Source organism: Heloderma suspectum, chromosome 6 (assembly GCF_057233095.1).
Source record: "Heloderma suspectum isolate Gila_16-S chromosome 6, 16-S_ref, whole genome shotgun sequence".
NCBI classification, from domain to species: Eukaryota; Metazoa; Chordata; class Lepidosauria; order Squamata; family Helodermatidae; genus Heloderma; species Heloderma suspectum.
In genome coordinates this window covers 114,618,546-114,646,228 of record NC_139463.1, presented here as the reverse complement: position 1 = coordinate 114,646,228, position 27,683 = coordinate 114,618,546, and the positions used below count along the sequence as shown (strand labels likewise).

Genomic DNA, 27,683 nt, shown 5'->3' with positions numbered 1-27,683 from the left:
TTATTTATACAACTTTCTCTGCATTAGCTGCTCTCTGTTGTTTAAATCAGGTCTCAGCACAATAATGTAGCATTTTGGGGAAAAAATGCAACAGAGTAACCCAGCACTCGAGGCTAAGATGGAGAAGATCTCAACAGCCACCATATACTTTCCTCTTGTGCTCAGGTAGGTTGGAACAAAGGACACCCACACACTGCAAAAGACCAGCATGCTGAAGGTGATGAACTTGGCTTCATTAAAACTGTCAGGCAACTTCCTGGCCAGGAAGGCTACGGTGAAGCTGACAGCGGCCAAGAGGCCCATGTAGCCCAAGACGCAAGAGAACATGAAAACTGACCCTTCATTACAAAAGAGGACAATTTCTTCAATCATTGAATGCATGTCCAAATCTGGGAATGGAGGAGATGTTGCCAGCCACAAAATGCAGATCTCTGCTTGAATACCGGCACAGGAGAGGACAATGGAAAATGCCAATCTTTTCCCCACCCATTTCCTCATCTGGGATCCTGGTTTGGTAGCCATGAATGCCAACACCACAGATACAGTTTTGGCCAAGATGGTTGAGAGGGACACAGAGAAGACGATGCCAAAAGCAGTTTGTCGAAGAAGGCAGGTCATCTTATGAGGCTTTCCAATGAATAGGGAGGAACAGAGGAAACACAAGAGGAGGGAGATGAGGAGAATGTAGGTGAGGCTTCGGTTGTTTGCTTTGACTATGGCAGTGTCCCGGTGCCTAATGAAGATGCCAAGCACCAGAGCTGTGATCAGAGACAATACAAGTACTGAAGAAACTGAAATGATGGCCAATGTTTCTTCCAAAGCTAAGAAGTGTGGAATCTTAGGACTGCATTCATCCTGGAATTTGTTTGGATAGTGACCTTCTGGACAATTGACACAAGATTCCACATCTGAAAAACAAACATAGAAAGAACTTTGAACAATAACAAAATTGTTCCCAAAGTGAAGTCTTGTTTTAGCAGGAGTTCACCTCCCCAAGTATCTTTTCCCATGGACATTTCTGAATATCTCATCCCAAGTTGCATTAAAAAAAAATGCCAATTCTGTAGGGATGTTGGAGAAATCCTACACAGACCCCAGTGAGGCTGGATTCTATTGAATCTGGCCCCTCAAAGTCTGCGGAGGATTGGATCTCCTACCCGCACATCCAGGAGGAATCCTTGCCGGCCAGATCCTCTCTGCCGGCCGGCTCCGGAGCGCCAGCCATATGGCCACCATGGAAAAGGCAGCTAGATTGTCCCATTTTTCCTCATCAATGGATTGCTGCTTTAGTGTCTATATCTTTGAATCTCAGGTTACATCTTATTCAGCAAAGATTCTTTTTCTGTGGCTACTGGATTCCACAACCTCTCTTTAATGAAGGTTTGTCTGAATTAGCTAATTGCTGGAAGTGTAATACTGTGAATGCTTCTCTTCATCATATGTTTTGACAATGCCCAATTGTTGTATCTTTGGGGGAGGAGTTTATTATATGGACAAACTTTGTACTGGAACACTCTTTAATATTTATTGATGTACATGTTCTCTTAAATTATCTCCCTGCTTCCTGGAAGTTAACACATGGTCAGTGTAAATGGATTCTCCATTCTCTTTTGACTGATAATACAACATTGGAAGGAGAAATGCTCAACACCCATAATTCGATGGGTCGAGTACCTAACAATGGTTTCAGCAATTAAACAGGTGGTATATAGGTGCCACTCATGAATGATATCTATATTTGTTCTGCCGTTGTTGAAGTTTATGTATAATTTCTTGTATTATCTATTGTCATTAATACATTTCATGTGTATTAATTGAAAATAATATATTCAAACCTGTTGAAACTTCTTTTCTTTGTTTTGCTTTGTTTTGTTGAAATTTGCAATATAAAATTAGTTTTAAAAAATAGGAGGACAAAGCTTCACTACTTCAGTCTGACAGAACACTCACATTGGAAGAAGGGATTTTCTTGTTATGTTTTGTTTTATACCATTGCTGTGCTCCAGAAAAAACTGTTGCATATCTGAAACTCCCAAATTACTGAGTCTTCTCTCTTCATTTGGGGTGCATGTGCAAACATCTTCTTTAAACCCTTCTTCAAAATGGCCAGGAATATTAACACCATTAATGGAAGATGATTCTATGTCTTCCTGATCTCCCAGGACCAGCTATAGTGATGAAGGGCAGGAGCCCATTGGGATGCACACGTGACTGTTGAACCACAGGGCTCTGGGACCCATCAAGCAACAGTCTGAGTGTTGCTGACCCATCTGGCAACCCTATCCATTTTAATATGGCAAGAACCTAATGCCATCCATTTGAGAGAGAGGATCTAAAGAGGCAGTTTGTTGCTGTTAAAGCTGCTTATGGGAACACATTCTTGCACTGAAGTGACACAGCAACTCAGCTAAATATGGGGACACATCAGCTGGCAGCAATGTAGATCCACATTGTGTGCCTCCATCAGTCTGTCTGTCTGTCACCCAAAGATGCTGGCTGATACAAATGGCCATATGCAGTTGCAGATATTGTGGGGAAATGCCAGCTGTGGAGTGAGCTCCCTTGAGAGGTTTGCCTGGTGCCTTTGGTGCCAGGTGAAGACCTTTTTATTCTCCCAGGAATTTTAGCATTTTCTCCTTCTAGACTTTTCGCTCTGCTGTTTTAAATGTGTATTTTAATTCTCTGCATTGCTGCTAGGTTTTATTCTGGTTGTCCTTTTATATTGTATTTTTGTTGCATTCATATTTTATATAGTTTTATGCTGTACTTTGTGGTTTTAATTTTTGTGAACTTCCCAGAGAACTTTGGCTATTCGGCAGTGCAGAAATGAAATGAATAAATGAATGAATGAGTGAATAAATAAATAAATAAAATAGGTGAACCCAGTAAACAAGCTCCAACAAGCCATCTGACCTTTAACCTCATACAACCCCACCAAAACTCCATCTTTGGAAGGGTTACATTGAGTATTACTGGTCACTGTTACCCAACCTAATTTGAAAGCTGACCTCAGTGCCTTCTTAAAAAGGGACAGGTTTCTCTTAAAGGGGGAGAATTATATGAATGGGGACACACCATCCCCTCCACCCACTACACACCAATAGGTGTGCTCAGAAGAATACTGTAATCACAGTAGATTCCTCCTCTAAGACCTAGTTCATGCTGGGGGTGGGTACCTGGTGGTGAGGGCTCATGCCTGGGGTGGGGGTCTGGAGGTGAGGGCATCAGGCTAGGGAGATTGGTTTGGAGAGGACCTCATGCCTCAGTCTCCTGGATGGGGCTCATGCTAGGGACGGGTGTCTGGGTCTGGGGTTGGGGTTCATGTCAGAGGGGGTATCATAGGTGGAGGCTTGTGCGGGGTCTGAGGGACTGGGGAGAAGCTTGGTTGGGGGCTGCAGGCTGGGGGGGACAGTTGGAGGGATGGTTTGGGGGGCTTTGTACCTAGGTCTCTGGATTAGGATCTCATGCCTGAATCTTGACAGTAAGGGGGTCAGGGGGGTGCTGTCTGAGGTGGGGGTGCTGTCTGAGGTGGGTCCTCCGGGGTGTGTGTGATATATTGAGAAGGGCTCAGGAGATATCTCCAGTTGGAGCCATGACATCCTGCAGTGACTTGCGTAACTCTGCAGGTTGCTTATCTCAAACAGCTCTGAAAAGGTTGAGAAACTTCTTTATCTTCCCCTAGAATTAAAGGGGGACTCTTACAGTACCATCCGGATGAAATCTTGGAAGAACAGCTGCTTCTGCAGAGAAACAAAGGGCCTGAAATCTAAGATTAGATGCTGGAGTGTCATCTACTGAATGCTGTCTGAAACTCCTAAGCAATTAGGAGACATACAGACAAACGGCTCCAAATAGTATTTCTGAATTTAAACTACCAACAATATCTGAGGACTTGTAATCAAATCTGCATAAGTGTTTGTTTGTTGGTTTGTTTCTGCAATTATACTTGCTTGTTGTGCTTTTGAAAGTGGAGGATGGCAGTACTAAAGGAAAAAAAGAAAGGCTTGAGAATGTCACCTACCCCCCCCAATTGCTCCCCTGGCAAAGGTTTCTAGCAATGACATAGATGAAGAGGAGTTGCTCACTTTGATAAAAACTATGTCTTCTCAGCTACCAGAGTAGTCAAAGAAACTTGAAACAATTCAGGACTCCATTATTGCCCTTCAGGGGGCTGTGGATTTAATTAATATCTCTTTTCAAAAGATGGAATCGAAGGTTAATGCTCTCGAATATCAAATTTTTGCTCATGAAATGGCCATGGAAGTGTCCCATAATATTTTGTCTGCTCGAATATCTCAACTGGAGGCCTTCACACATAGAGTGAATCTACGTATCCTCGGTATTAAAGACGTGGCTACTGATATAGGTTTGGTTGAATTTATGGATACATTTTTGCATGAGCTATTTGCTTTACCATCTGATTTGTTACTTGATATTGAGCATGCATATTGTGTTCCTGGATCAATACGTGGCACTAAAGGGACTTTTGGGACTGTTATTGTTCAAGTTTCATGAGTCTCTACAAAAAGTATCTTATGCATCTGGCAAGAGAATGAGGTGAGGTTCGGTGGGGACCAGCAAATGACAAGATTATGCTCTTTCCTGATATACTAAAGAAATCACTGACAGAAGAAGGCAATTCACCAAGGCGAGAAGTTTGGCAAAGCAAATTAGCCTGCAATATCATATTAAATATCTGGCTACATTGTGCATTCTTTTTGAAGGCCAGATGAAAAGTTCATAGAATGATAGAATCATAGACTAGTAGGATTGGAAGGGGCCTACACGGCCATCAAGTCCAACCCCCTGCTCAATGCAGGAATCCAAGTCGGGGCATCCCTGACAGATGGCTGTCCAGCCTCGTCTTGAATGCCTCCAGTGTGGGAGAGCCTACTACCACCCTAGGTCATTGGTTCCATTGTCGTATTGCTCTAACAGTCAGGACGTTTTTCCTGATGTTCAGCCGGAATCTGGCTTCCTGTCACTTGAGCCCATTATTCCGTGTCCTGCACTCTGGGATGATTGAGAAGAGATCCTGGCCTTCTTCTCTGTGACAACCTTTCAAGTACTTGAAGAGTGCTATCGTATCTCCCATCAGTCTTCTCTTCTCAAGGCTAAACATGCCCAGGTCTTTCAGTCTCTCTTCATAGGGCTTTGTTTCCTGTCCCCTGATCAGCTTTGTTGCCCTCCTCTGAACCCTCTCCTGTTTGTCTGCATCCTTTTTAAAGTGCGGTGCCCAGAACTGGACACAGTGCTCCAGATGAGGCCTAACCAGTGCTGAGTAGAGGGAACTAGTACTTCTCAGCATTTGGAAGCTATGCTTCTATTAATGCAGCCCAAAACAGCATTTGCCTTTTTTGCAGCCACATCACATGGTTGGCTCATATTCAGCTTGTGATCGACAACAATTCCAAGATCCTTCTAGCTAGTAGTGTTGTTGAGCCACGTATCCCCCATCTTGTAACTGTACATTTGGTTTCTTTTTCCTTGGTGCAGAACTTGGCATTTATCCCTATTAAATGTTATTCTGTTGTTTTCTGCCCAGCACTCCAGTCTATCCAGATCACTTTGAATTTTCTTTCTGTCTTCCAAAGTATTAGCTCTCCTGCCCAATTTGGTGTCACCTGCAAATTTGATCAGCATTCCCTGCACCTCCTCCTCCAAGTCATTAATAAAAATGTTGAAGACCACTGGGCCCAGGATTGAGCCCTGCGGTACCCCACTCGTTACCTCTGCCCAGTTTGAGAAGGTCCCATTGATAAGCACTCTTTGAGTCCAATTCTGTAGCCAACTGTGGATCCATCAGATTGTTGTTTCATCTAGCCCTCTTTGAGCTAGTTTGCTCATCAGGATATCATGGGGCACTTCGTCGAAAGCTTTGCTGAAGTCAAGGTATATTATGTCTACAGCATTCCCACAGTCCACAAGGGAGGTTACTTGATCAAAAAATGAGATCAGATTCATCTGGTAGGACTTGTTCTTGACAAATCCATGTTGGCTTTGAGTAATCACTGCATGGTTTTCAAGGTGCTTACAGATGGATTGCTTTATCATCTACTCCAGAATTTTCCCAGGGATGGATGTCAGACTGACTGGTCTGTAGTTCCCAGGTTCCTCCTTTTTACCCTTTTTGAAGATAGGGACAACATTAGCCCTCATTCAGTCATCTGGCACTTCACCCATACTCCATGATTTCTCAAAGAGAATAGACAGTGGTTCTGAGAGTTCTTCTTCCAGTTCCTTTATGACTCTAGGATGCAGTTCATCTGGCCCTGGAGATCTGAACTCATTCAAAGGAATTAGGTGTTCCTTGACTGTATGCCTATTGATCTCAAGCTGCAATCCTGGCCCTTCAGCCTGCACTTCGCCTTTGCCAGGGGGATCATAGACCCTCTTTTGGGAGAAGACTGAGCCAAAGTAGGAATTGAGCACTTCTGCCTTTTCTTTGTCATCTGTTATCGTTTTCCCATCCTTAATGAATAGCTGAACAACCATTTCTTTCCTCTGCCTTTTACTATACACGTAGTTGAAGAAAGGCTTTTTGTTGTTTTTAGCATCCCTCGCTAACCTCAGCTCATTCTCAGCTTTAGCCTTCCTGAAGCCATCCCCGCAATTCTGTGCTACCTGCCTCTTCTCTTCCTTTGTTGCTTGGCCTTCTTCCCACTTCCTATATGTGTCCTTTTTTGTTTTCAGGTCATCTCTAAGCTTTTTGTGAAGCCACATTGGCTTCTTCTGTTGTCTTCCACCTTTTCTTCTTGTTGGAATTGTTTGTAATTGTGCCTTCCCACTGAATAATGACCTTTCCATGTAGTGAGTGAATTAATCCAACCCTTTTTTTTTCTGTAAGTCATTAGCATGATGACTCCTTCCATTCACAAAAGTGACACCCAAGCAAACAGTAAAACAATGAATGAAACAACTGCCCTCATCTGATTTATGAATGAACTCTTTTTGAACTCTAGAATGAACTCTAAATTCACTGGTGTGTGGCAGTTCAATGCTCAATTAATTGAATGCGCAAAATCAAAAGGGTCCTGCCCCTGGCCCTGGCAGCTGTGCATCCCCCCCCCCAAATGCACATCTATTGAGAAAAATGCCCATCTATTGCACAAAAATGAAGGGCAAATGCGCAAAATCGTCGCTGGAGCCGTTCGCAGAGCAAACTATCGTTGAAAGCTGGGGGGGGGGGGTCCTGGTGAACAGGATTGCCATAGACCCCAAAGCTTCAAGGAAATCTTTCGACTGGAACAGAGCAGAGATGGGCAAGGGAGGGTTCGTGAACTCCAGTTCGGGAGGCCGAACGGGGAGACAATAGTTGAACACGAGGCTGGAAATGAACATTCGCGACATCCCTAGCATCTAAGGTCCTCTTCCAGGTGCTTCCTCCGAGGGAAGTTTGGAAGGGGACAATGAGGAAGAAGACTTTCTCAGCGGTGGACCCCCATATGTGGAATGAGTTCCCCAATGAGATCCACCTGGTATCAACATTGTTATCGTTTTGGTGCCAGGTTAAGACCTGTCTCTTTCCCCAGACATTTGGCAGTACATGATGACTTTTATTCATTCCTGGATATGTCTTTAGTTATGACTGACTGTTCAAAGTTGTTTTTCATTGTATGTTGTTTGTGTATATCATCTGTGTGTTTTTATGTAAATGGCTTTTAAAATTTGTATATTGTATTTTAATGTTTTAACTTCTGTAAACCACCCAGACAGCTTCAGCTACAGGGCAGTATAGAAATGTAATAATTAATAAAAACCACAATAAAAGCATTTCCCTCAAGATGGCCAAGAGCAAATGTCAAAATTATACAAATATAAAGTTAATCTACTAAAATTGAGAGCAATACGTAATAAAAAATAGTCTTTTTAAGATTCCAGAATGTAATTGATTGAGCATAGAATCTGGAGAAGTGTTGCTTGCATTTTCCTGAAAGAAAATGCATCTGTGGATATAATATGTCCTACCCTTCTGGTTGGAGAACATCCCATCAGGACATGGAGCACAATCATAGCAGCAAAATTTCTTCCCCTCCTTCTTTTTCATGCTGTAACCAGGATGGCAGCTGTCAGTACACTGAGAAAGAGGTGGCACCTATTCAAGGATACTGGAAAAGCTTAGCATTAAGAAAATGTTTGAGGAAATCATTTCACATCAGATAATTCACTAGTAAACACGAAGGCCAATGATATGGAATAGATGGCACATAAAGTAGGAGGAGTGCCTGTTGCACTAAGCATTAGATGAACTCTAGAAGATTAGAATTTCCATTCCTAGTCTGATCAATGATACAACCAGCTTAGCATCCCATTTAACACCATTAACTAGATACCTGTCTCAGAATTCACATGAAAGTAATGATTAGGGATGTACGAATCCCTTACCTTGTTCCGGTCTGGGGCATCCGCGGTGGGGGGGAGGCGATCCATTCCTCCCCCTGGAATCCTCCCCAGCTGGCTCCTCTCCATGGCAAGGTATCTACATAGTATTTACGTAGCCTATCATGGCCTAATGCAGGCACGCAAATGGCGGCTGCCATTTGCAGCTGCAGCAGCCTGGCAGAGGCTGGAAGACGAGCTGGAGCTGCCACCGCATCTGCCCAGCCGCTGCCACCGAATCCGCTGCCAGGTAGGTCCGTCCCGGGGGGATTTGGGGTGGTGGTGGGAGAGGCTGTTCCACCACAGACTTTGGGGGGCTGGATTCCAAAGAATCCGGCCTCACTGGAGTCTGTGGTGGATTTCTCCAACATCCTTTGAAATGATGGGCAACATTATCTATCCTCTGTTAGCCACTAGCCCACCTTAGTCAGAAAAAATCATCTCTCGATGTTGCATTTTGTTATGGATTTTCTCATCCGGAAAACCCACCCTCCATATATCCATTTACTCCTTTTAAAAAGTCATTTCTCCTCTTCCTCAATGCAGTATTCCAGTAAATGTCAAATTAATTATGCATCATCTAAAGAATGCAGTTGTTTCCCCACCTGGATCAGGTTTCTGTGCCATTTGATTCTGTCCTCATTGATGGTGAATCTTTTGCCTGGACGAGGACTGATCCTTCCTACTTTGACCCTGACATAGGACTTATTTGGGAAAGTGACCAAGTTTGTAATATCAAATCCCCCTTCTAATTCTCCATGTTCATTAAATGTAATTGTATCTCCGGCACTGTTGTTGAATGAGATCGTCTGAATCCATGAGTGGAGCTAGGTGGAGAGAGGAGGAGAATCCAACTGTCAATAAAGTGTTGCAATATTCTCATTAAGATTATTCAAATAGCTTTCCACAAAAGGGGACTATCCCCCTTTATGTAGCATATATAGGGAAAGAGTGGCAAGTCATGAATTGCTGTATATCCAACAGGTGAAGGTGTTGGCAAGAGAGCTTCCAAAAATATCTGTGAAGAGGAAATAAGACTATAGACAAATGCAGTTGGAGCCAGGTTTTGTCATTCTTAGAGGAGATCTATTGAAATTAATGGTACTTAAGTTAGTTGTGATTTCAATGGGTCTGCTCCAAGTATGACTAAGTCTGGATTAGAGAGGTAAAATATCTGGACATTTTGAAGCCATGGGGGGAGGGGGACAAGTTTTTTTGTCACAAAAAAATGGAAATTTTTGGGGAAATGAAAAAAAAAATCATACTTCTTCTTTTAGTGCTCTTTACAGATCTAAAGTCACCCTGTTGCTTTAGGACAGCCATACCCAAGCTGGTACCCTCCAGATGTTTGGGACTTCAGCTCCCATCAGCCCCAGTTATTATGGCCAATGGTCAGGGATGTTAGGAAGCATAGCCCAAAACATCTTTAAAAATTACTTTAAAAATACTTTTAAAATTATTATGCCAAACATGATACTTTTATGAGCAAAGCAAGGTACATATAATCTATTCTATGTCTGACCAAAGAGAACTTCAGCAAATAAATCCTGAAACATCTGAATGATCCTAGAAGATAGAAGCAGCAGGAAGAACTGGAGGCAGAGGAAGACTTGTTTACAGCATCTGTTCCAGTTTGTAAGTAAGTTTATGGAAATTCCTGAACGTGTTCTAGTTTGTTGGGAGGACTTAGAGAAATTGGATGTGAAGGAAAAGCTATTGAGATTTTATTTAGTTGGGAAATATTCTCTCATCTGTTAGGAATGATAAGGAATCCTATTTAATTTAAGAACCTTTAAGCGATCTCAACTTATTATTTGAAGAGTGACATTTTATTCTCAGTTGTAAATAAATTTCATTATTATTATTCCATATTAGTTTTCATTCATTTGGAAAGGTTATCTAGTGGTGTCAATCCCATGCCGATGTCTAGGATTACAGCATCTGTTCCTGTTTGTAAGTAGGTTTATGGAAACTCCTAACCCTGTTCTCGTTTGTTCTTTTTAAAAGAAACTCCGGCTGCTGAGTTTCTTTTAGATAGAGAGGATTTATTTTAGTGGTAGCAGTCAAAGGTTTGATAGCTGAGGCAGCATTCTCAAATGATGAGGTCTAATTGGGGACTTTATTAAAAACTGTGGCAGAGAGTTCCACACAGGCAGCTTCAAATGTTTTTTTTTTTTTCCTCTCCTTCAAGGAAGCACTGCTGGGAGAATCCACATGCTGTTCTATTGCATCTGCTGGCAGTGGTGGGATAACCAAGAGTGTTTCTTTCACATGAGGGATTTAGATTAGAAATAATTTAATTGACTGCCCCAGCATCTAACCAGAACAAGCCAAGGAACACATAAACCTAAACTGTCAAGAATGTACATTTTCTTCCATATTATGATGTGGGGATTCTGCTCACATGCTGGGAAACTGAGCATCATTTGGGGCATCAGTAAAAGATATATTAGATCAATAATTTTTAATAAGGAATGGAGGAACTAACGATGCTGGGCATCTTACAGAGAGGATTAAAAAAATCATTTCTGCCCCCTGATGGTTTCCTTATTTCCAGAAGTTTTACTTCTCTAGTCTCTCTTGAAAAGTTGTATTACATAGTTTTCAGAAATTAGGGGTGGGGAAGGAATAAAGGCTGGGTAGCAAAATATAAACCCTTAGTCTTATAGATTTTATTCATCATTCAAAAATTTATTTTTTATTTTTTATTAAATTTATTAATCGCCCCTCTGGCTGGTCACCCAGCCACTCTGGGCAATGTACAACATATAATAAAACAGTTTAAAACAATAAAATTCTACAATAAAAACATTTTCTAAAATACCCTAGCCCACCGCAAATGCCTGCCTGAACAACCACATTTTTAATGCATGGTGGAAGCTCATTAAAGATTTCTTTTCCATATTCAAACCTGTTCACTTATTCAGAAAAAAAATGAAAATGGCCCTTTAAACAACAACAACAGGAAGAAAAAAAAATGTTTCCTCCCTGCATATTTTCTGGGTTGTTTCTGGGATGTCATATCTCTCGTCTGGATCCAACCCTCTGCCCGTGTGCCAGTCACATTTGGGAAGGGGGGGAAGGATATTGAAAAGATAAGCAAGACATTGTTTGGGTGCTTTGCAGAGATGTAGAGCCAAACAATATGTCTGGGTAGGGTGTCCATTTTGTTCGTATTAGAACCACCACAAGGGGAAGGAATCATAGAACCATAGAATAGTAGGGTTGGAAGGGGCCTATAAGACCATAGAGTCCAACCTCCTGCTCAGTGCAAGATGTTTACTACTTCTTTCTCCAGCTGCAGGCAGGTTCACTGCCCTTGTTATTATGGAATATGGAAAGAAACACCCCATTGGCACAATTACTTTTTTTCCTATGTTCCATAGCTGTGGTGTGGGTGTGGATGTGGGTGGTACAGATAGAGATGACTGGTAAACTCATGGCCTGGGAAGTATTCAAAATACCATTCCTGCAAAGGGAGTCCCAGTAAATATAAAACTTCACCCCAAAGATAAAAAAGGAAAAGTCATAGATGCTAGCTGTACCACTAACACAACCTATGTTAGAGTTTAGGATACTGACTACTGCATGTCACACCACTGTCCAGTAACTAGGTCATGACAATTGACTTCTGTCCATGAGAAGAGGTTACCTGCCAGGGTTCGACATTCTGAGGAGACAGTCTGCCTCTGCTCTCCATTATTCTGTGCTTGATTCTTCCGGAGTACAAGGTGTGTAAGGCATGTGCCACAGCATAGACTGCATTATAGATACTGTAGCTGTGGCCGGTCATGCTCATTTCAAAAAGGGATGCAGGAAGGCTCTCTAGCTTCTCCTCCCCGGTACATGGTCCACCTATTAAACTCACAATTGAGTTTGAAAGTGAACAACCAAATGCTTGCTCCCAGAAATCATTAATAAAACCATCCTCATTTGCCTGGGAAGGATTGACAAGCTGAAGAAAGCCTGTGAAGTCTTGAGGCTCCTTTGATGGAATGGTAAAGGAGATAGCACCATGGAGTCTTTGTATATCAAATCCTGTAACCTTTCCAAAGATATTTGATAGGAAATCAATTTGGGCTGTCGTTATCCATACTTTTGCTGCAGAGAATTTCTCCTTATACTTAGGAAATATTTGCTGAATTACTCTGCTTCCAACTATAAGAAATGCCAACCATGTAAAGGCTGAAGATTCTCCATTTATTACAACTGCATTGGCTTTGCTCTCCACAAAAGTTTGCAACATACTCAATTTGTCAAAGAGCATTTGATGTATATCATATATATACATATTTTTTCCAACCCTTTCTGTGAATTCTGAACAGATTCCGTTCTGCAAAAACAGAAGCTCCATGGTCTTCAAGAAATGATCTCCACCATCATCATCCATAGCCATAAGTCCAACCCATTTCCATCTGAAATGCAGAAGTAACTGGACAAGCCCTTGGTACTGAAGGGCTTCATTAGGGACAATGCAGTAAAAGGAAGGGAAATTGGTTCCATCCTTCACTGTCAGCTCAAATGATCCATATGAAATCTAAAAAAAAAAAGAAAGAAAAAAGGGCCAGACATTTCAGAAGGGGAACACAAGTATTTGATGTCCTCTTCACTCATTAAAAGGGGGCGGGGGTCACAAAACAAACTGTTTAGCCATTATGAGCCTCACATTTCTACTGCTTATTAAAATGACACTTGTTGAGCTAATAACTTGAAACTTGACATCTATGTACAAATGTGCAATAGCGATCTAATAAGTAGCAAGTTCAAAAGTGCTAAAAATTAACACATTTGACCTTTTTCCTCCAAGCTGCAGCTTGGCTAGGGATGAGCGGATTCCCTACCTACCAGACCGTGGGGAATCTGCCCGTGGGGTGAGGCGATCTGTCCCTGGAATCTGCGTGAACCGGCTCTGGTCTGCGGCGATTTCGCGGAGCCACATGCTGGCTCCATATCACTGGAATGTATACAGCCGCAAATGGCATAGCAGATAGGCTATCCTACTGCGGGAAAAACCACAGATGCGAATGGCGTAGTGGACGCCACTTGCAGCTGTAAAGCGCTTACTTTAACCTAAATGCAGCTGTAAATGCTTGAAATTAGGGGTGTATCGATTCCCCACTGTCCGTTTTGGTGGGGAATCTGTGGGAGGGGGAGGTAATCCATTCCTCTCCCCTGGAATCCTCATGGAGTGGCTCTGCTCCGCAAGGATTCCACAGAGCTGCAGGCCACTTACCTGAGTCAACAGGAGCCCTTTGCCTCTGCAGCGATTGCCATTTTTTTTCTTTAAAGGAGATCAGCAGGATGTCCCCATAGCCTTATATGCAAAATAGAGCCATGAGACACATAGACTTATATGCAAGATTCACGGCTCTATTTTGTGCATATGGCTATGGGGACATCCTGCCGATTGCCTTCGGCAACCTCCGAAGGTTCGGGGAGAAATTCTCCGCCCCCCCACCCCCCGCCCCCCGCGGGACGGGACTTACCTTTCATGAATGTCCCTCCTGGCGGCGGGTCCCGGCGGCGGTTCGGCAGGTCTTCATCAGGGGCGGGGGCGGCAGCCAGTCTTTCGACCGGCTGCCGCCGCCGCCATTGCAAGAAAAGTAAAAAAACACAAAAAACGCCCCTGTGATAGGCTATGTAACGATTAACATAGCCTATCACGGCTAGATTTGCAAAGTCAGCCATGATAGGCTACGTTAATCGTCACGTAGCCTATCATGGGTGACTTAAAAAAAAAAAGCGCGTACGCTAATGGCGGCCCCCATAGGGAGCTGCCATTCGCGTTCCTTATTTGGTCCCTGTAGTCTACGTAAAGATTTAGTCTACGTAAAAATCTACATAAAGATTTAGTCTACGTAAAAGCCGTGATAGGCTACGTAAATCGTTACGTAGCCTATCACGGGGCTTTTTTTTTTTTCTTTTGAAGTTCGCGGCCGGGGAGACGGGGCGCTTCTCCCCGGCCTGAACTTCGGGGGGAGAAGCAAAGCGCCTCCCCCCCACCGCGAAGCAAGCTGCGAGGCCAGGTAAGTGACTTTCGTACATCCCTAGCTGGAGATGATCAGTTTTACTCTGAAGCTAGAATGCTGCAAATTCACCAGGCTTTTGAGAGGAATTCTATTAGACAAGGCTTCTCCGTACAAGGCGGATTCCCTTTTATTATGGAATGTGACATCACAAGGTTAGACTACATGTAAGTACATGGACTGGAAACCTAGCACAAGGAAGGTTTACTTTACCCTTTAAAGTAATTTGACCCTCGGGGAATTTGGGAGGGGGGAATGGAATGCACAGATCAGGAAACAGGAAGGACAGGACCTTACCCCACCTTTCTGAAGGCAGAAATACAGTGTGAGGCCCTGTTCCTTCTGTGTGTTTACATGTGCTCATCCAGTTACACTTGCATTTGTCTATTCATTCAACCCAGGCTGAGCTGGACACAGCATCTGTACCCCTGGTTAAGTAGGATTGTAGAACCTATGTACAGTTCAGGTATGAATGCATGTAGACGGACTCCCACTTAATCAGAGGGAGCACTCATGAGAGTGCCACATGGTCTGGAGGTTTGCTTCAGGAGCACTTTTAGTAGAGCATTGTGTGTTGCAGCGCCCACCCTCTGGAACGCTTTATGAATTGACATGGCCCTTGTCCTGCCCTCACTGGAGGAGTCCTCCTCAGAGGAAGAGCTGGAGGCCTCAGAAACCCAGGGCACCCCAGACTAAGGACTACCACAAGACCTACAGGAGCCTGAGTCCTCATGGGAGATGGTTGCAGGGCAATTCCTGTCAGGAGAAAGGGACTCTGCTTCTGAGACAGAGGCTGAGCCACCCCCTGACCCCCTGGAGCATCATCGCCTCAAGCGACAGGTTAGTAGGGTTCCCCTGTGTGAAGGAGTGCTCTCCTCCAGAAAAAGGTCATCTCGGGAGAATATGACTCCTCAGGAGTAAGGCTCTGGAAAGGGAGCTTTGATTACCTCATTTGAACTCTGGGTAGAGTCCAGCAGGCTTTGGGCTTAAAAGACTTCACTGAAAACACAACCAGTATTGCAATAACATTGTCTCTCCAACTTCTGTGCAACTTCCCTCCTGAACTGTGCTCTGTAATTGATGTTCTGTTTTCTGACCTTCTGGGACTGCCTCATGACCCTGCTTCTGGACTGTGTAATGTCCCTGACTGATTGACTGTACTTCACCTCTTGCTTGTTATATGGACCACTTCTGCTGTTGCCTGATCCTCTTTGTCGGACCTCTGCCTGGATTTTGACCACCTCTGTTGTAGCCTGAGCCCCTGTGGGCGTGAAGTTAGGGACTGACTTCACTGAGGCTGACTTCACTGTAGTTTAAATTTGCTCCAGTCAAAGCAGGACACCCCCATGGTTATGACAGTTAGATGTCTGTGTAAAATTCATCTCTTTTCACAGGCTTTTCTGAGGTGTGATCTAGCCAGTTTTGGTTTGGAGCACACAGGAGAGTGTGTGGTTTTACTGCTGATTAATTGTATTGTGTTTTATTGTTATATCATAGAATCATAGAATAGTAGGGTTGGAAGGGGCCTACAAGCCATCGAGTCCCAACAACCTCCTGCTCAATGCAGAAATCCAAGTCAGAGCATCCCTGACAGATGGCTGTCCAGCCTTGTCTTGAATGCCTCCAGTGTGGGAGAGCCCACCACCTCCAGACAGCCCACTACCTCCCTGGAATAAAAGCAACAATATTTATTGTTGCTTTTATTCCATTGTATTTTATGTTCACTGTTTTGATACTTTTGTGGAAAATGCTATATAAATTTGAACAATAAATAATTGCAGTGGTGCAGCTAGATCATTGTAGACCCTGAATGTAATGGTCTTATCCGCACCCCCCTTTAGATGGCTGCGTGTGTTACGCAACTTATGATGCAATACAGCTAACAATTCTCTTCCCCCTCCAAGAACCATTCCATGGGTTACAACTGCTTCTGCAGTCCATATACAGTGGAACATTTGACAGAGGTCATGAGCAGGGTCAAGGAAGCTATTAGAGAAAGGAAGGCTTCCTTCAGAATATGTCTTGCCCAAATGAGGACAAGAAAAGGGAGTACAAGCTCGCACCAAGAAGATCCAAGCAGACACTAGGAGATGCAAAAAATAATTTTGAGGAGCATATTGTGAACAACATCAGGACCAACAATAACGAATTCTGCAATGGCTTAAATCAGGGATCTTTTGAGCCCTTGCCTTCCATTCTGAACCATAGAAACGGCAATGGGAAAACCAAGTTGCACGACTAAATTATTGATGAAGTAATGGCTTTGAGACTATTTGGGGCTATCTTTCCCCAAGCCGGTTTCTCTGAGCCGGGCACCTGGTGCCTGAGCACATTGGTGTCATTTTTGCCTGCTATTTTGTTTCGCTCACTGGTGAAGCATGGGCTTCAGAACACTTTTCCATTTAAAGCATTGTATTCACTTTCTACCTGGATTAATTTTCCCTCCCTGAACTTTGCTGAGTTCTACACATCTTGATTCTAGGAGAGGTCTTTCAACCTTCCTCTGGGTCCACAAAAGGCTGGTCTTCAGATCTCTGCTTGGAATAGGTAGCTATACCTTCCTTTTAATCCCCACCACTTCACTCTCTTCCTTTTCTCTAAAAGTTTGGACCATACTGCTATATAGCTGAAAGCTTCAAGCACTGCATTTAACTAGTTTAGGCTGGTGGAAGTTTAAATACAGCTAAGTACAATTGAAACTACTGCTGTGCCTATTAACATTGTTTGGGGCCTACTCACATTGCTTTTTTCAATAGGCCTGCAAGAGTTAAACTGTAGTGTATTTTGCACAGTGTACACAGGCATTTTCTTTGTAATCATTGTATGTGTCACATTTTACTTCTGTATGTGATGTTCTTCTGCATTTACTTTTCCCTATAAGCCATTCATATCTTAAGACTTCTCGTGTGGCATGATTTCATTTGTGTAACAACTTATTTATTTATTTCATTTCATTTCATTTCTATACTGCCCAATAGCCGAAGCTCTCTGGGCGGTTAACAAAAATTGAAACCAAAGAGCACACTATAAAACAATACAAAATACATAAAACATTAAAACCACAGTAAACAATACAACCAGAATAAAACTAGAATAAAACCTAGCAGCAGTGCAGGGATTTAAAATAGAGATTTAAAACAGCAAAGCTAAAAGTCTAAAGGGCAAAAATGCTAAAATGCCTGGGAAAATAAAAAGGTCTTCACTGGGCACCGGAAAGAATACAATGTACGTGCCAGGCGAACCTCCCTAGGGAGCTCATCCCACAGCCAGGGTGCCACAGTAGAAAAAGCCCTCTTCCTAGTAGCCACTCGCCTCACTTAAAAGGGTATTCACTGTTTTCCTGCTTAAGTTTTAAAATATATTTTAAAACCTACTGAACTTTTAGATAGCTTTTCACATTGCAGGGATCTGTATTGGGACCAATGCTTTTCAAGTTGTTCATAAAGACAGTGTGGTGTAGTGGTTAGAGTGTTGGACTGGAACCTGGGAGATCTGGGTTCTCATCCTCACTCGGCCATGAAGCTCACTGGGTGCCTTTGGGCCACTCATGGACCCTGAGCTTAACCTACCTCACAAGGTTGTTGTGAGGACGAAATGGAGGAGGAGGATGGCCATGGAAGCTGCCTTGGGATACTTGCAAGAGGAAAAAGGGCAGGATATAATTGTAATAATAACAAATGTAATGGTAGTAGTAGTAATAATAGTAGTAGAACTAGGGCTAAGCAGCAATGTGGCCAAGTTTACTGATTACACCACATTATTTAGGGCAAACACAGAGAGGTTGCAAAGAGCTCCAAAAGGATCACTCCATAGAGAAAAAATGGACATCGAAATGGCAAATGCAGTTCTATGTAAGCAAAGTGATGCATATTGGGGGGGAAAATCCCAGCTTCACTTGTAGGCTTGCAACTGACCAAGACAGAGCTCTTGGGCTTATGGTTGACAGTTGGATGACAATGTCAGCCCAGTATGCAGCTGCTGTGAAATAAAGGCATATTCCATGTATTCCAAAGGATAATTAGGAAAGGAATCGACTTAGCTGAGAGGATGGGAAAATGCTGCAAGGCACTGATGTTTCAACATACTCTTGAAGCCCCCCGTCCCCCTCCTGATCCATGACTTCCTGGTTCAAGTCAGGCAGATACTGTATAAAGACAGTAATTTCACATCTAAGGGCAATTTCTCTGCAGATTCAAACAAAAAGAAAAGTGCAAACTTCACAGGTACAGAGGAGTCTTTGTACAACAGAATCAGAAGTATGCCGTATCATGCACTCAGAATTTTTCATTAATTTTTATCACAGAAGCTTCCACGCTGCCAGTCACATTTTCAAAACCACTTTTGAATGAGAGATATGGATTGAAATTGTATGCAAGACTATTCATTTATTTATTGCATTTTATTTTGCCTTTTAGCTCAAAAGTCTCCCAAGGTAACTTACAAAGATAGGGAATAAAACAGCCCCTGTCCCCAGGCTTAACACAAAAGGAAAAGGGACTGGGAGGGAGGAGGAAACATAGAGCCAAGATGGAGAAGCCATGTGGCATAGCTGCTTCTCATCACACATTGCATGGTGCATGCAAGAACACAGTGCAAAAGGAGGATCATCAAATCAAACACGCTGTAAAGGCTTTGGACAAGTAGAGTTTACAACCCAACAAACCACATGCATGTTGAACCCAAATAAACAGTAGGTGAAGACAATTCCTGCCTACAGGCTTGCAATCTAAAAAACACACAACCAAACATGACACATAAGGAAAAAAAGAATGGGGGGGGGGAATAGGATGCAACCCTAGGCACTTTTAGGCAGAAATAAGTTCTACAACTCCCAGTTCCCCAGCTAGCCTTTCAGTAGGAATAGCGCTCCTTCTCCCTCTGATCTCCCTCAGCACAGCCTGCTGAAATGGAATTTTTAGACTGCCTTTAAGGGTTGACCTTATAAGGGTACAATTCACAGGATAAAAACATACAAAACTATACAAATAGACTTTTTTTTTAATGAACATTTCATTTTTGAAATAGATGATCCTTTTCTTTCTACAAGAAAATGGTGCTGATTCTGAAGTAAATGTGTTCAGCATCAGGACAGCAGAAGCATGTTATTTCTGCAGTCATAGTCGCAATATAATTTAAGTGAGTTTAAAGTGTAAAACTATACATGCTCAAAGTACTTATTTTTTAATCCGGGTTGGCAAAGTATTGTGCGCCATGGATTGGTGAGGCAGGGGTGTGAACTTGTTCCTGTATTCCAAAGGCTGCTTTTTTGTGTGATTCTGAGAATATCACATGTTATTTTAGTTATCATCATCATCATTGATGTTACGGTTTATGTGTGTGAAAAGTGTGGGGGGGGGGTGTTGCAAAGGGTTCCTGCTGGCTTCCAAGGGATATAATGATCCTTATCATTACATGCCAAAGGATGCCTATACTTTCTCCTGAGCAGTCCAGTCCTAACTTCTTACAAGTAAGATATGCATAATCTGGGATTTTGCACTGTGCTGCTCGAGTAGGCCTGTTGTGGTGGATGCATTGGGATGGATTTTTGATGCTTTTAGAACAAAAGCGTGGATGTTGGGAGGCTTTCAGAACTTGTGGTTCTGAGAGGATCACATCTTATTTTAATTATTTTAATTATCATTGTGATTATGGCTGCGTGGATTCTCTGCATTCATTATTTTAAAGTCACCTGATTCTCCGTGAAATGGAAGTTATCGCTGAAACAGGAGAATGTGGGTGCAAAGGAGTACTTTTATGTGGTTATGTGACCCCCCCCTTTGCATGTCTTGTGCCTCAGTTTTCTCATTCTGTGGTACAGGCTGGGAATTCAAAGACGACTCCTCATCCACTGATCCCCTTGGCTTCACCTCTCCTGACCCCCTGGCTCTGCCAGGGCAGATTGCCAGGGGGATTGAGCAAATTCAAGGAGGATAAAGGTATCAAGGGCTACTACTCATGATGGCTATAGCTATCTTCAGGCTCAGAAGCAGTTTGCCTATTTACACCAGTTGCTGGGGAACATGGGCAGGAGGGTGCTGTTGCACTCATGTCATGCTTGTGAGTTTCCCATGGGCTGGGCAGCTGGTCAGTCACTGTGTGAACAGAATGCTGGACTAGGTGGACCCTTGGTCTTATCCAGCATGGCTCTTCATAGGTTCATATTAGAGAAAGAACCTCAGTGTTCAGAGGGAGTATACCTTTGAATGCAAAGAGAGAGAGTGACAGACAGACAGAGTGGTGCGCTCTGTGTGTGTGTGTATGTGTGTGTGTGTGTGTACATCTTGGGGAGATATTTGCTGTTCAAAAACCAAGGAAATTCAGTCATCAGAAAACCTGCCAGTTTAAAAGACCAGACAATAAGGCTATCTCACATTGGTCCAAACTCCATGAAGTCAGGAAATTGGAAGCAAAGGCTGATGCCTTATATGACATTCCCCCTGATCAGTCACAATGTTGTACAATGTCACAAATTGTGCTTGCTTACAACTCACCCTCCATGAACCCGCACAGTATTCTCTAGGTGTTTCTAAAAATGAAAGTCCATTTTTTTCTGAATTTTTGTATAAACAACAAGAAAGGGCACTCTCCTTGAATGTATCACAAAACAAGTGGAGACAGAAGGAAACTCTGAACACAAGATATTCCAATTCAGAGAAAGAAAGGGAGTTAGGGTTGGGGAAAACAGGAAAAAGTAGAAAAGGCGAATAAGGAGTGTCAAACTTACACTGAAAGTTGCGGAGGACATCCCTCTATCAATGAGGAGTTCTAGCCAATAGCTAAAAGAAACAGAATGGATGTGAATTTCTCTCTGCCATGGTCCTTTTCCAGCTAAGTCTCCTGTGGTAGTGTGCGTGTTAGAAATATTAAGGTGTGTATTTTGTCTCTTATGCCCATCCCCAGCTTACTTCTTTGTAGAAGCACATCCCCCACATTTCACACATACAGACAGACACAGAGATGCACACTTGGTCAATGATTCCTCTAGATATTCAGTCCTATCACCACTGGAACAATCCTTCTCTACGCATATTAAACACACAGTGTCAGTTGAGATATAGTTGAAGGAGACCCACTGAAATCAATGGGTCTGCTCCAGGCATGACTAAATCTAGATCAAACCCACAAGAGTTAGAACCTCCGACTTCTCAAACAAGGATCTGGATAGCTGTGGGTATTTCAAATGCAACTACACATCTTTCAACTCCCTGTCTTCCCCCGTCCCTCTGTACCACTCCATCCCCTGACAAATCATCAGACCACTACTGGAAAGAGAGAAGAAGAGTGTATTACAGGGGAGGTTGGGGGAATCACCATGTGCTGATCCTACCTGTGGAACCTTGTAAAGACTTAAGATATCTGCCATGCGTGAGGAGGAATCAGAGCTAAGTCCACCGATGACTCCTATGACATTTTGCTGAAAGCCACATTTATAGTTGGGGAGAAACTGATGTGAATTAAAGAACAAGTCCAATGTGGTGAGGTAGATCATCTTTGAATCAGTGTAGCTGTCATAGATGTGGAACCCGAGAGTGACATTGGGCAAGAGGTTGGGATTCTCATTGATCTCATCAATGGCAAACACCAAAGCCAGGATGTGCTGGTAGAACTTTGTCGCCACCCTGCAAAAGAAGTGACATGCTGTCTCATGGGAGAGTTGAACAGTGCAGGAAGTGATTTTATCACAGCACTGGTCCACTCTACATCTGAAAGATTCAGCTGTCTGAGCATAAGAAGATAGCATAACCAGCAAATCTTTTATGGACACATCAATGTAGAATAGATCAAGCATTTTCTTGTATTTCACTGTATTCACCTTCAATATTTCTATCCATTTTGTTCTTTATTGTACATTTTCAGCTCCTAACATCCACTGTGCTTCAGCATTTTGCTACACTGCCACTTTCTGAGTGCTCTTGAAACTGCATCTCCTTGAAACACGACAAGAACTGTTTGAGCCTCCAGCAACTATCTTTGCATAGCTTGAAGCCCATGGATGACTGACTATAAGAAGGAAACTAGGCAGTTGGTTGACAGACATATGGCAGTGATTGCAATGATGCCTGTTTTATGATCCAGCAACATTTTTTGAATGGCACCTGTTCAGGAAATCATGACTGTCCTGTTTTGCAACACAGTTCTGTCTGACAACACAGCTCACATCTCACCCCCTGCCCACACATGTGTATATAGATTTGCCAATTTGACGTTAACCCTCCATGGATGTGATAAAGTGGAGAGTGTCCATGAAAGCTAATGCCAAAATAAATATGTTCAGTTTGAAGGTGCTACAAGAATCGCATGTTTCTTTTTTTGCTGCAGCAGACTCACCCGGCCACCCATCTGGAAAGCAGAGAAATGTTATTTATGTGCTTCACAAGGGAAGTAATACAGGTGGACGTCTCTAGGGCTCCCCCATAAGATCATTAGGTCCAGGGTGTAAAATTTCCTCGCTCCAGCACTGTGAACATCAAATTTCATAAAGTCCCGTCCCGCGGACCTATTTTCACATTCCTTCATTTCATTTAGGAAGGAATGATGCAGGTTTCAACTTGTCACATCACCCTGTGGAGGAGGCAGCCCATCCAACGCCGCCCCATCCTTCCATTTCTTTAAAAAGATCAACTGTCCTCATTTACCAAGACTGTAAGTACTTTGTGGTCAGTCATACAAATATAGAGCATCACTAAAATAACACTAAATATCATTTTGGGGTGGGTGTGGGGGGCGAATTCCTTACATGGGCATGTTAATCTGCTCCTGAGAAGGATGACTGATGAATAAAACGTCTGGGGGAATGTAATGGATATGAGATGCCATCCCACCAATGAGGAGGTCACCCGGCTGGTACCACTCGTGTGGAATATCTGGAGGCTCATTTTCACTGCACTCAACAGCATGCACTTTCCACACCGCATTTGGCAGTAGCAGCAGCAGCAGCGGCAGCACCATCCTCATGGCAAATTCTCTGGTACACGTCGGGTCTCCTGTGTCTCTCTCTACATCAACATCATTACCGTCACCAGTCTGACCTGAACAAGGTGCATGGCAGCTGATGCTGAAAAGGCAACTTAGAGAAGAGACAGGTGTCCTCTGTCTCTTCTCTAAGCTCAACAGGGTAACAGATGCAAGCCTTGGGTGCCAACTGAGAGTCACCATCTGAAGGTTGAGGTGCACAATGGAAGAGGGAAAGGGATCGAAATGACGGAGCCCTGGTTCTCTCTTTTCATGATTTTTAGCAGTCAGTGGCCCATTGGGGGACGTATAAATATTTCAGACTTGCTTGATGCTTTTTTCCCTCCAGAAAGCTCTTTGAGCAGGTAAATCAATTATAGCAATTTTGACAATTACAGGGCAGATCAACACTTCTGCAATGTTTTTGGACTCCGTGATGCACCATCCGTAGCAGATGTGCTGAAACAAACATGTTTGTCTGATCTCCCTGCTCCATTCTGCTGCTCTCGAATGTCAAGGAAGGAATAGCAGGTAGAATCATAGAGCTGGAAGGCGACCTCAAAGGTCCTCTAGTCCAGCCCATGCAATGCAGGAAATCTGCAGTACTTTGTGTGTGTGTGTGTGTGTGTAGTTCACATACGTAGGTTCATTCAGGATGTTCCACAGTGACTTTCTCTACAAAGATCTACTCTAGTTATTTACCAAGACCATACGTACTTTGCTGTCAGTTGTGCAAAAATAAAGAATCACTAAAAAAAAAATGAAGATCATTTTGGGGTTGGGTTGGGGGAGAATTCTTTGCAATGGAAAGTGAATCCTCTCCTGAGAAGGATGTCTGATGAATAAAACCAGGGGGGAAATGTAATGGATATGAGATGCCATCCCACTAATGAGGAGGTCACCTGGCTGGTACCACTCAGGTGGAATGATTGGAGGCTCATTTCCGCTGCACTTAATAGCATGCACTTTCCATACCAGATTTGGCAGCAGCAGCAGCAGAGGCAGCACCATCATCATGGCAAATTCTCCTGTACATGTCACTTCTCCTGGGTTGCTTTCTATATCAACAGCATTACTACCGTTATTGCGGAGATGGTTCAAAGAAGAGTAGGGATGGCGGAGAATTTCTCCACGAATCTCTGGGAGGCCGAATGCCAATGTATTCGGCCCCCTGAAATTGGTGGTGAAATTCTCTGCCATCCCCCCGCCACCCGCTCGGGATGGGACTTACCTCTGTCGAATATCCCTCTCGGCGGCGGGTCCCGGCAGCATTTTGACAGCGTTTCAGCGGGCTGACTTTGAAAAAAAAAAAAAGCACATACACAAATGGTGGCACCCATGGGTGCCGCCATTTGCATTCCTTATTATGGCCCGGGTAGTCTACGTAAATATTTATGTAGATTACAGTGAAAATAAGGGCAACACCATTTGCGGTGCCCTTATTTTCACCATAGTCTACGTAAATATTTACGTAGACTACCCGGGCCAAAATAAGAAACGCAAATGGCGGCGCCCATGGGCGCCGCCATTTGCGTACGCACTTTTTTTTTTTCTTCAAAGTCAGCCATGATAGGCTACATAAAGATTTATGTAGCCTATCACGGCTGACTGCAGGCCAGGGATGCAAACCGCGGTGGCTATGGCCGCCGCCATTTGCGTCCCGGCAGGAGAAGAACTTTCGCGGCCGGAGAGGCGGGGTGCTCCCCCCTGGCCAGAATTTCAGCGGGGAGGGACGTTGCACCTCCCCCCCTGCCCAGAATTTTGGGGGGAGGGACGGAGCGCCTCCCCCCCACCACGAAGCAAGCTGCGGGCCCAGGTAAGTGACTTTCGTCCATCCCTATAAGGAAATCCCTACCTGCTCTGTCATAGGCAGCTGTAGTGCTGGGAGTTATTGAATTCAGGATGGCATGTTCGGCTTCAGAACGTCCATCTCCCATAGTCGTGGAGGAATGGGGTCTGGTAACGGATGCGCCCATGGGGCTAATACCTGGAACCGGTCGATCTGGTTTTGCGACAAAGCATCGGCAATTGGGTTCCTCAAACCCAGCACATGGGGGGCTCAGAACCAAACATTGTGACGCAGGCAATGGAGCGTAAATGCTCTGACCAGCGTCATGACCCTACGGTTCCTGGAAGATGGTGAATTAATCACATGCATGGTAGGGATGGCGGAGAATTTCTCCACAAATCTTCGGGAGGCCGAGCGCTGACGCATTCGGCCCCCTGAAAGTGTTGGGGAAATTCTCCGCCGGACCCCCGCCCCCCCAGGATGGGACTTACAGTGGCCGAATGTCCCTGTCGGCGGCGGGTCCCAGCGGCGGTTCGGTGGTGGTTCGGCGGGGGCGGCGGCCGGCCTCCTGACCGGCTGCTGCCACCCCCATTACCAAATGAAAAAGTTAAAAAAACAACAACACACACACCCATGATAGGCTACGTGATGATTTACGTAGCCTATCACGGCTAGATTTCCAAAGTCAGCCGTGATAGGCAACGTAAATCGTCACGTAGCCTATCACGGGTGACTTTGGAAAAAAAAAAGCGCGTACACAAATGGCGGCAGCCCATGGGCGCCGTCATTTGCGTTCCTTATTTTGGCACATCTAGTCTACGTAAAGATTTATGTAGACTACAGCGAAAATAAGGGTAACGCAAATAGTGTTCCCTTATTTTCGCCATAGTCTACGTAAATCTTTACGTAGACTAGACGTGCCAAAATAAGGAACGCAAATGGCGGTGCCCATGGGCCGCCGCCATTTGCGTACACGCTTTTCTTCCCCCCCAAAGTCACCTGTGATAGGCTACGTGACGATTAACGTAGCCTATCATGGCTGACTTTGGAAATCTAGCCGTGATAGGCTACATTAATCGTTACGTAGCCTATCACTGGGTTTTGTGTTTTTTTTTTCACTTTTTCTTTCGCGGCCGGGGCGACGGGGCGCTTCTCCCCGGCCTCAATTTCGGCCAGGTGAGGCGGGGCGCCTCCCCCCCTCGCCTGAACTTCGGGGGGAGAAGCAAAGCGCCTCCCCCCCACCGCGAATCACTCCTGTGAAAAGGTAAGTGACTTTCGTACATCCCTAATGCATGGTGGCCATGTTGTCGCGCCAAAAGAGGGCTACTGCATTGGCCATGAGGTCGGCCCAGATGTGCACAGCTACATAAATAGGGAAGAACTCCAGGAAGTAAGATCCTGGCAAATCCCAGCAGCAGCCCAACTCTCTGGCCATTGCCCGAGGCACCACCGATCCTGCCATATGAGTCCAGAACCCATGGACTTCTGAGAGCCGCTGCCGCCCAGAAGATCCACCCCAGGTAAGTCTCGTCCTGGGGAGATCTGCAGGGGCGTGGGGGTGGTGGTGGCAGGCCGTTCTGCCACAGAGTTCGGGAGGCTGAATGCACTGGCATTCAGCCTCACCGAGATCCATGGCGGAATTCTCTGACATCCTTACATTTGCGTCCCTGCCCCTGGCCGTGATTGGCTACATAAATATTTACGTAGCCTATTACAGCAAAGAACAGGGACATAAATGGCACCAGCTACGCCATTTGCATCCCTGCTCTTTGCCATGATAGGCTATGTAAATATTTACGTAGCCAATCGCAGCCAAGGGCAAGGATGCAAATGGCGTCCCCTACGCTGGATGCCATTTGCGGCCGCAGCCCAGCAGTGGAATGGTATGTGGGCTTTGTACACCCATAGGTTTGGGATCTGCTTCTGTCTCTGATCAATATGAAAACATGGTCTGGACACATACGAAGGCCATTTCGCCTGTTATTACGACTTGTCTCTTCTGATCTGGGATACTTTTGGATACTTTCTGTTTCCTCTCCCCTTGGTATGACTTGAATGGAGACCACATGAATCGTAGTCTCACTGTGCTGACTGGCTCTGATGGAGATGGAAGGCTCTGTGATCCACTGCACTTGATTGGTAGATATGAATTTGGCCTGTCATAGTGGATTAGTCAAATAATAGGCAACATATGGGCTGGAGGTAGATGTAGGTCTAGGATTAGGCGACACCTAGCAATCAAACCAATCAATTTCCTTTCACTGATTTGTTAATGACGTTCTGGTACTGTTCTTATGCTACTCGTAAACCATTGATATTGTTTTGTTGGTGTGTTGAGTGCTTTACTATAATCTTCTCTGAGCATTTATAATACTTTCTCAATAATAATGTTATTATATCTGTCTGCAAGTTAATATGATGTTTTATACGAAAATAATATACTTTTTAGGCCTGGTGTATCAATAAACTAATCCATTTGTTTCCGTTGAAATCTTGTGTCCGTGGTCTTTTAGACTTGTCATTCTTTACTGTGATTT

At 44.1% G+C, this 27,683-nt stretch overlaps 1 protein-coding gene across 1 annotated transcript; it reads right to left on the bottom strand.

Annotated features, from left to right (window-relative positions):
- On the bottom strand, positions 1-25,294 carry LOC146342630 (vomeronasal type-2 receptor 26-like). Its single transcript, XM_084807946.1, has 8 exons — positions 25,213-25,294; positions 24,260-24,415; positions 23,143-23,434; positions 21,733-22,024; positions 12,032-12,916; positions 8,985-9,206; positions 7,969-8,095; positions 1-908 (listed from the first exon to the last, which is right to left on the bottom strand). Exons 1-8 carry the CDS (start codon positions 25,292-25,294, stop codon positions 1-3), a joined length of 2,964 nt encoding a protein of 987 aa, XP_084664072.1.
- Positions 25,295-27,683: the final 2,389 nt, after the last annotated feature.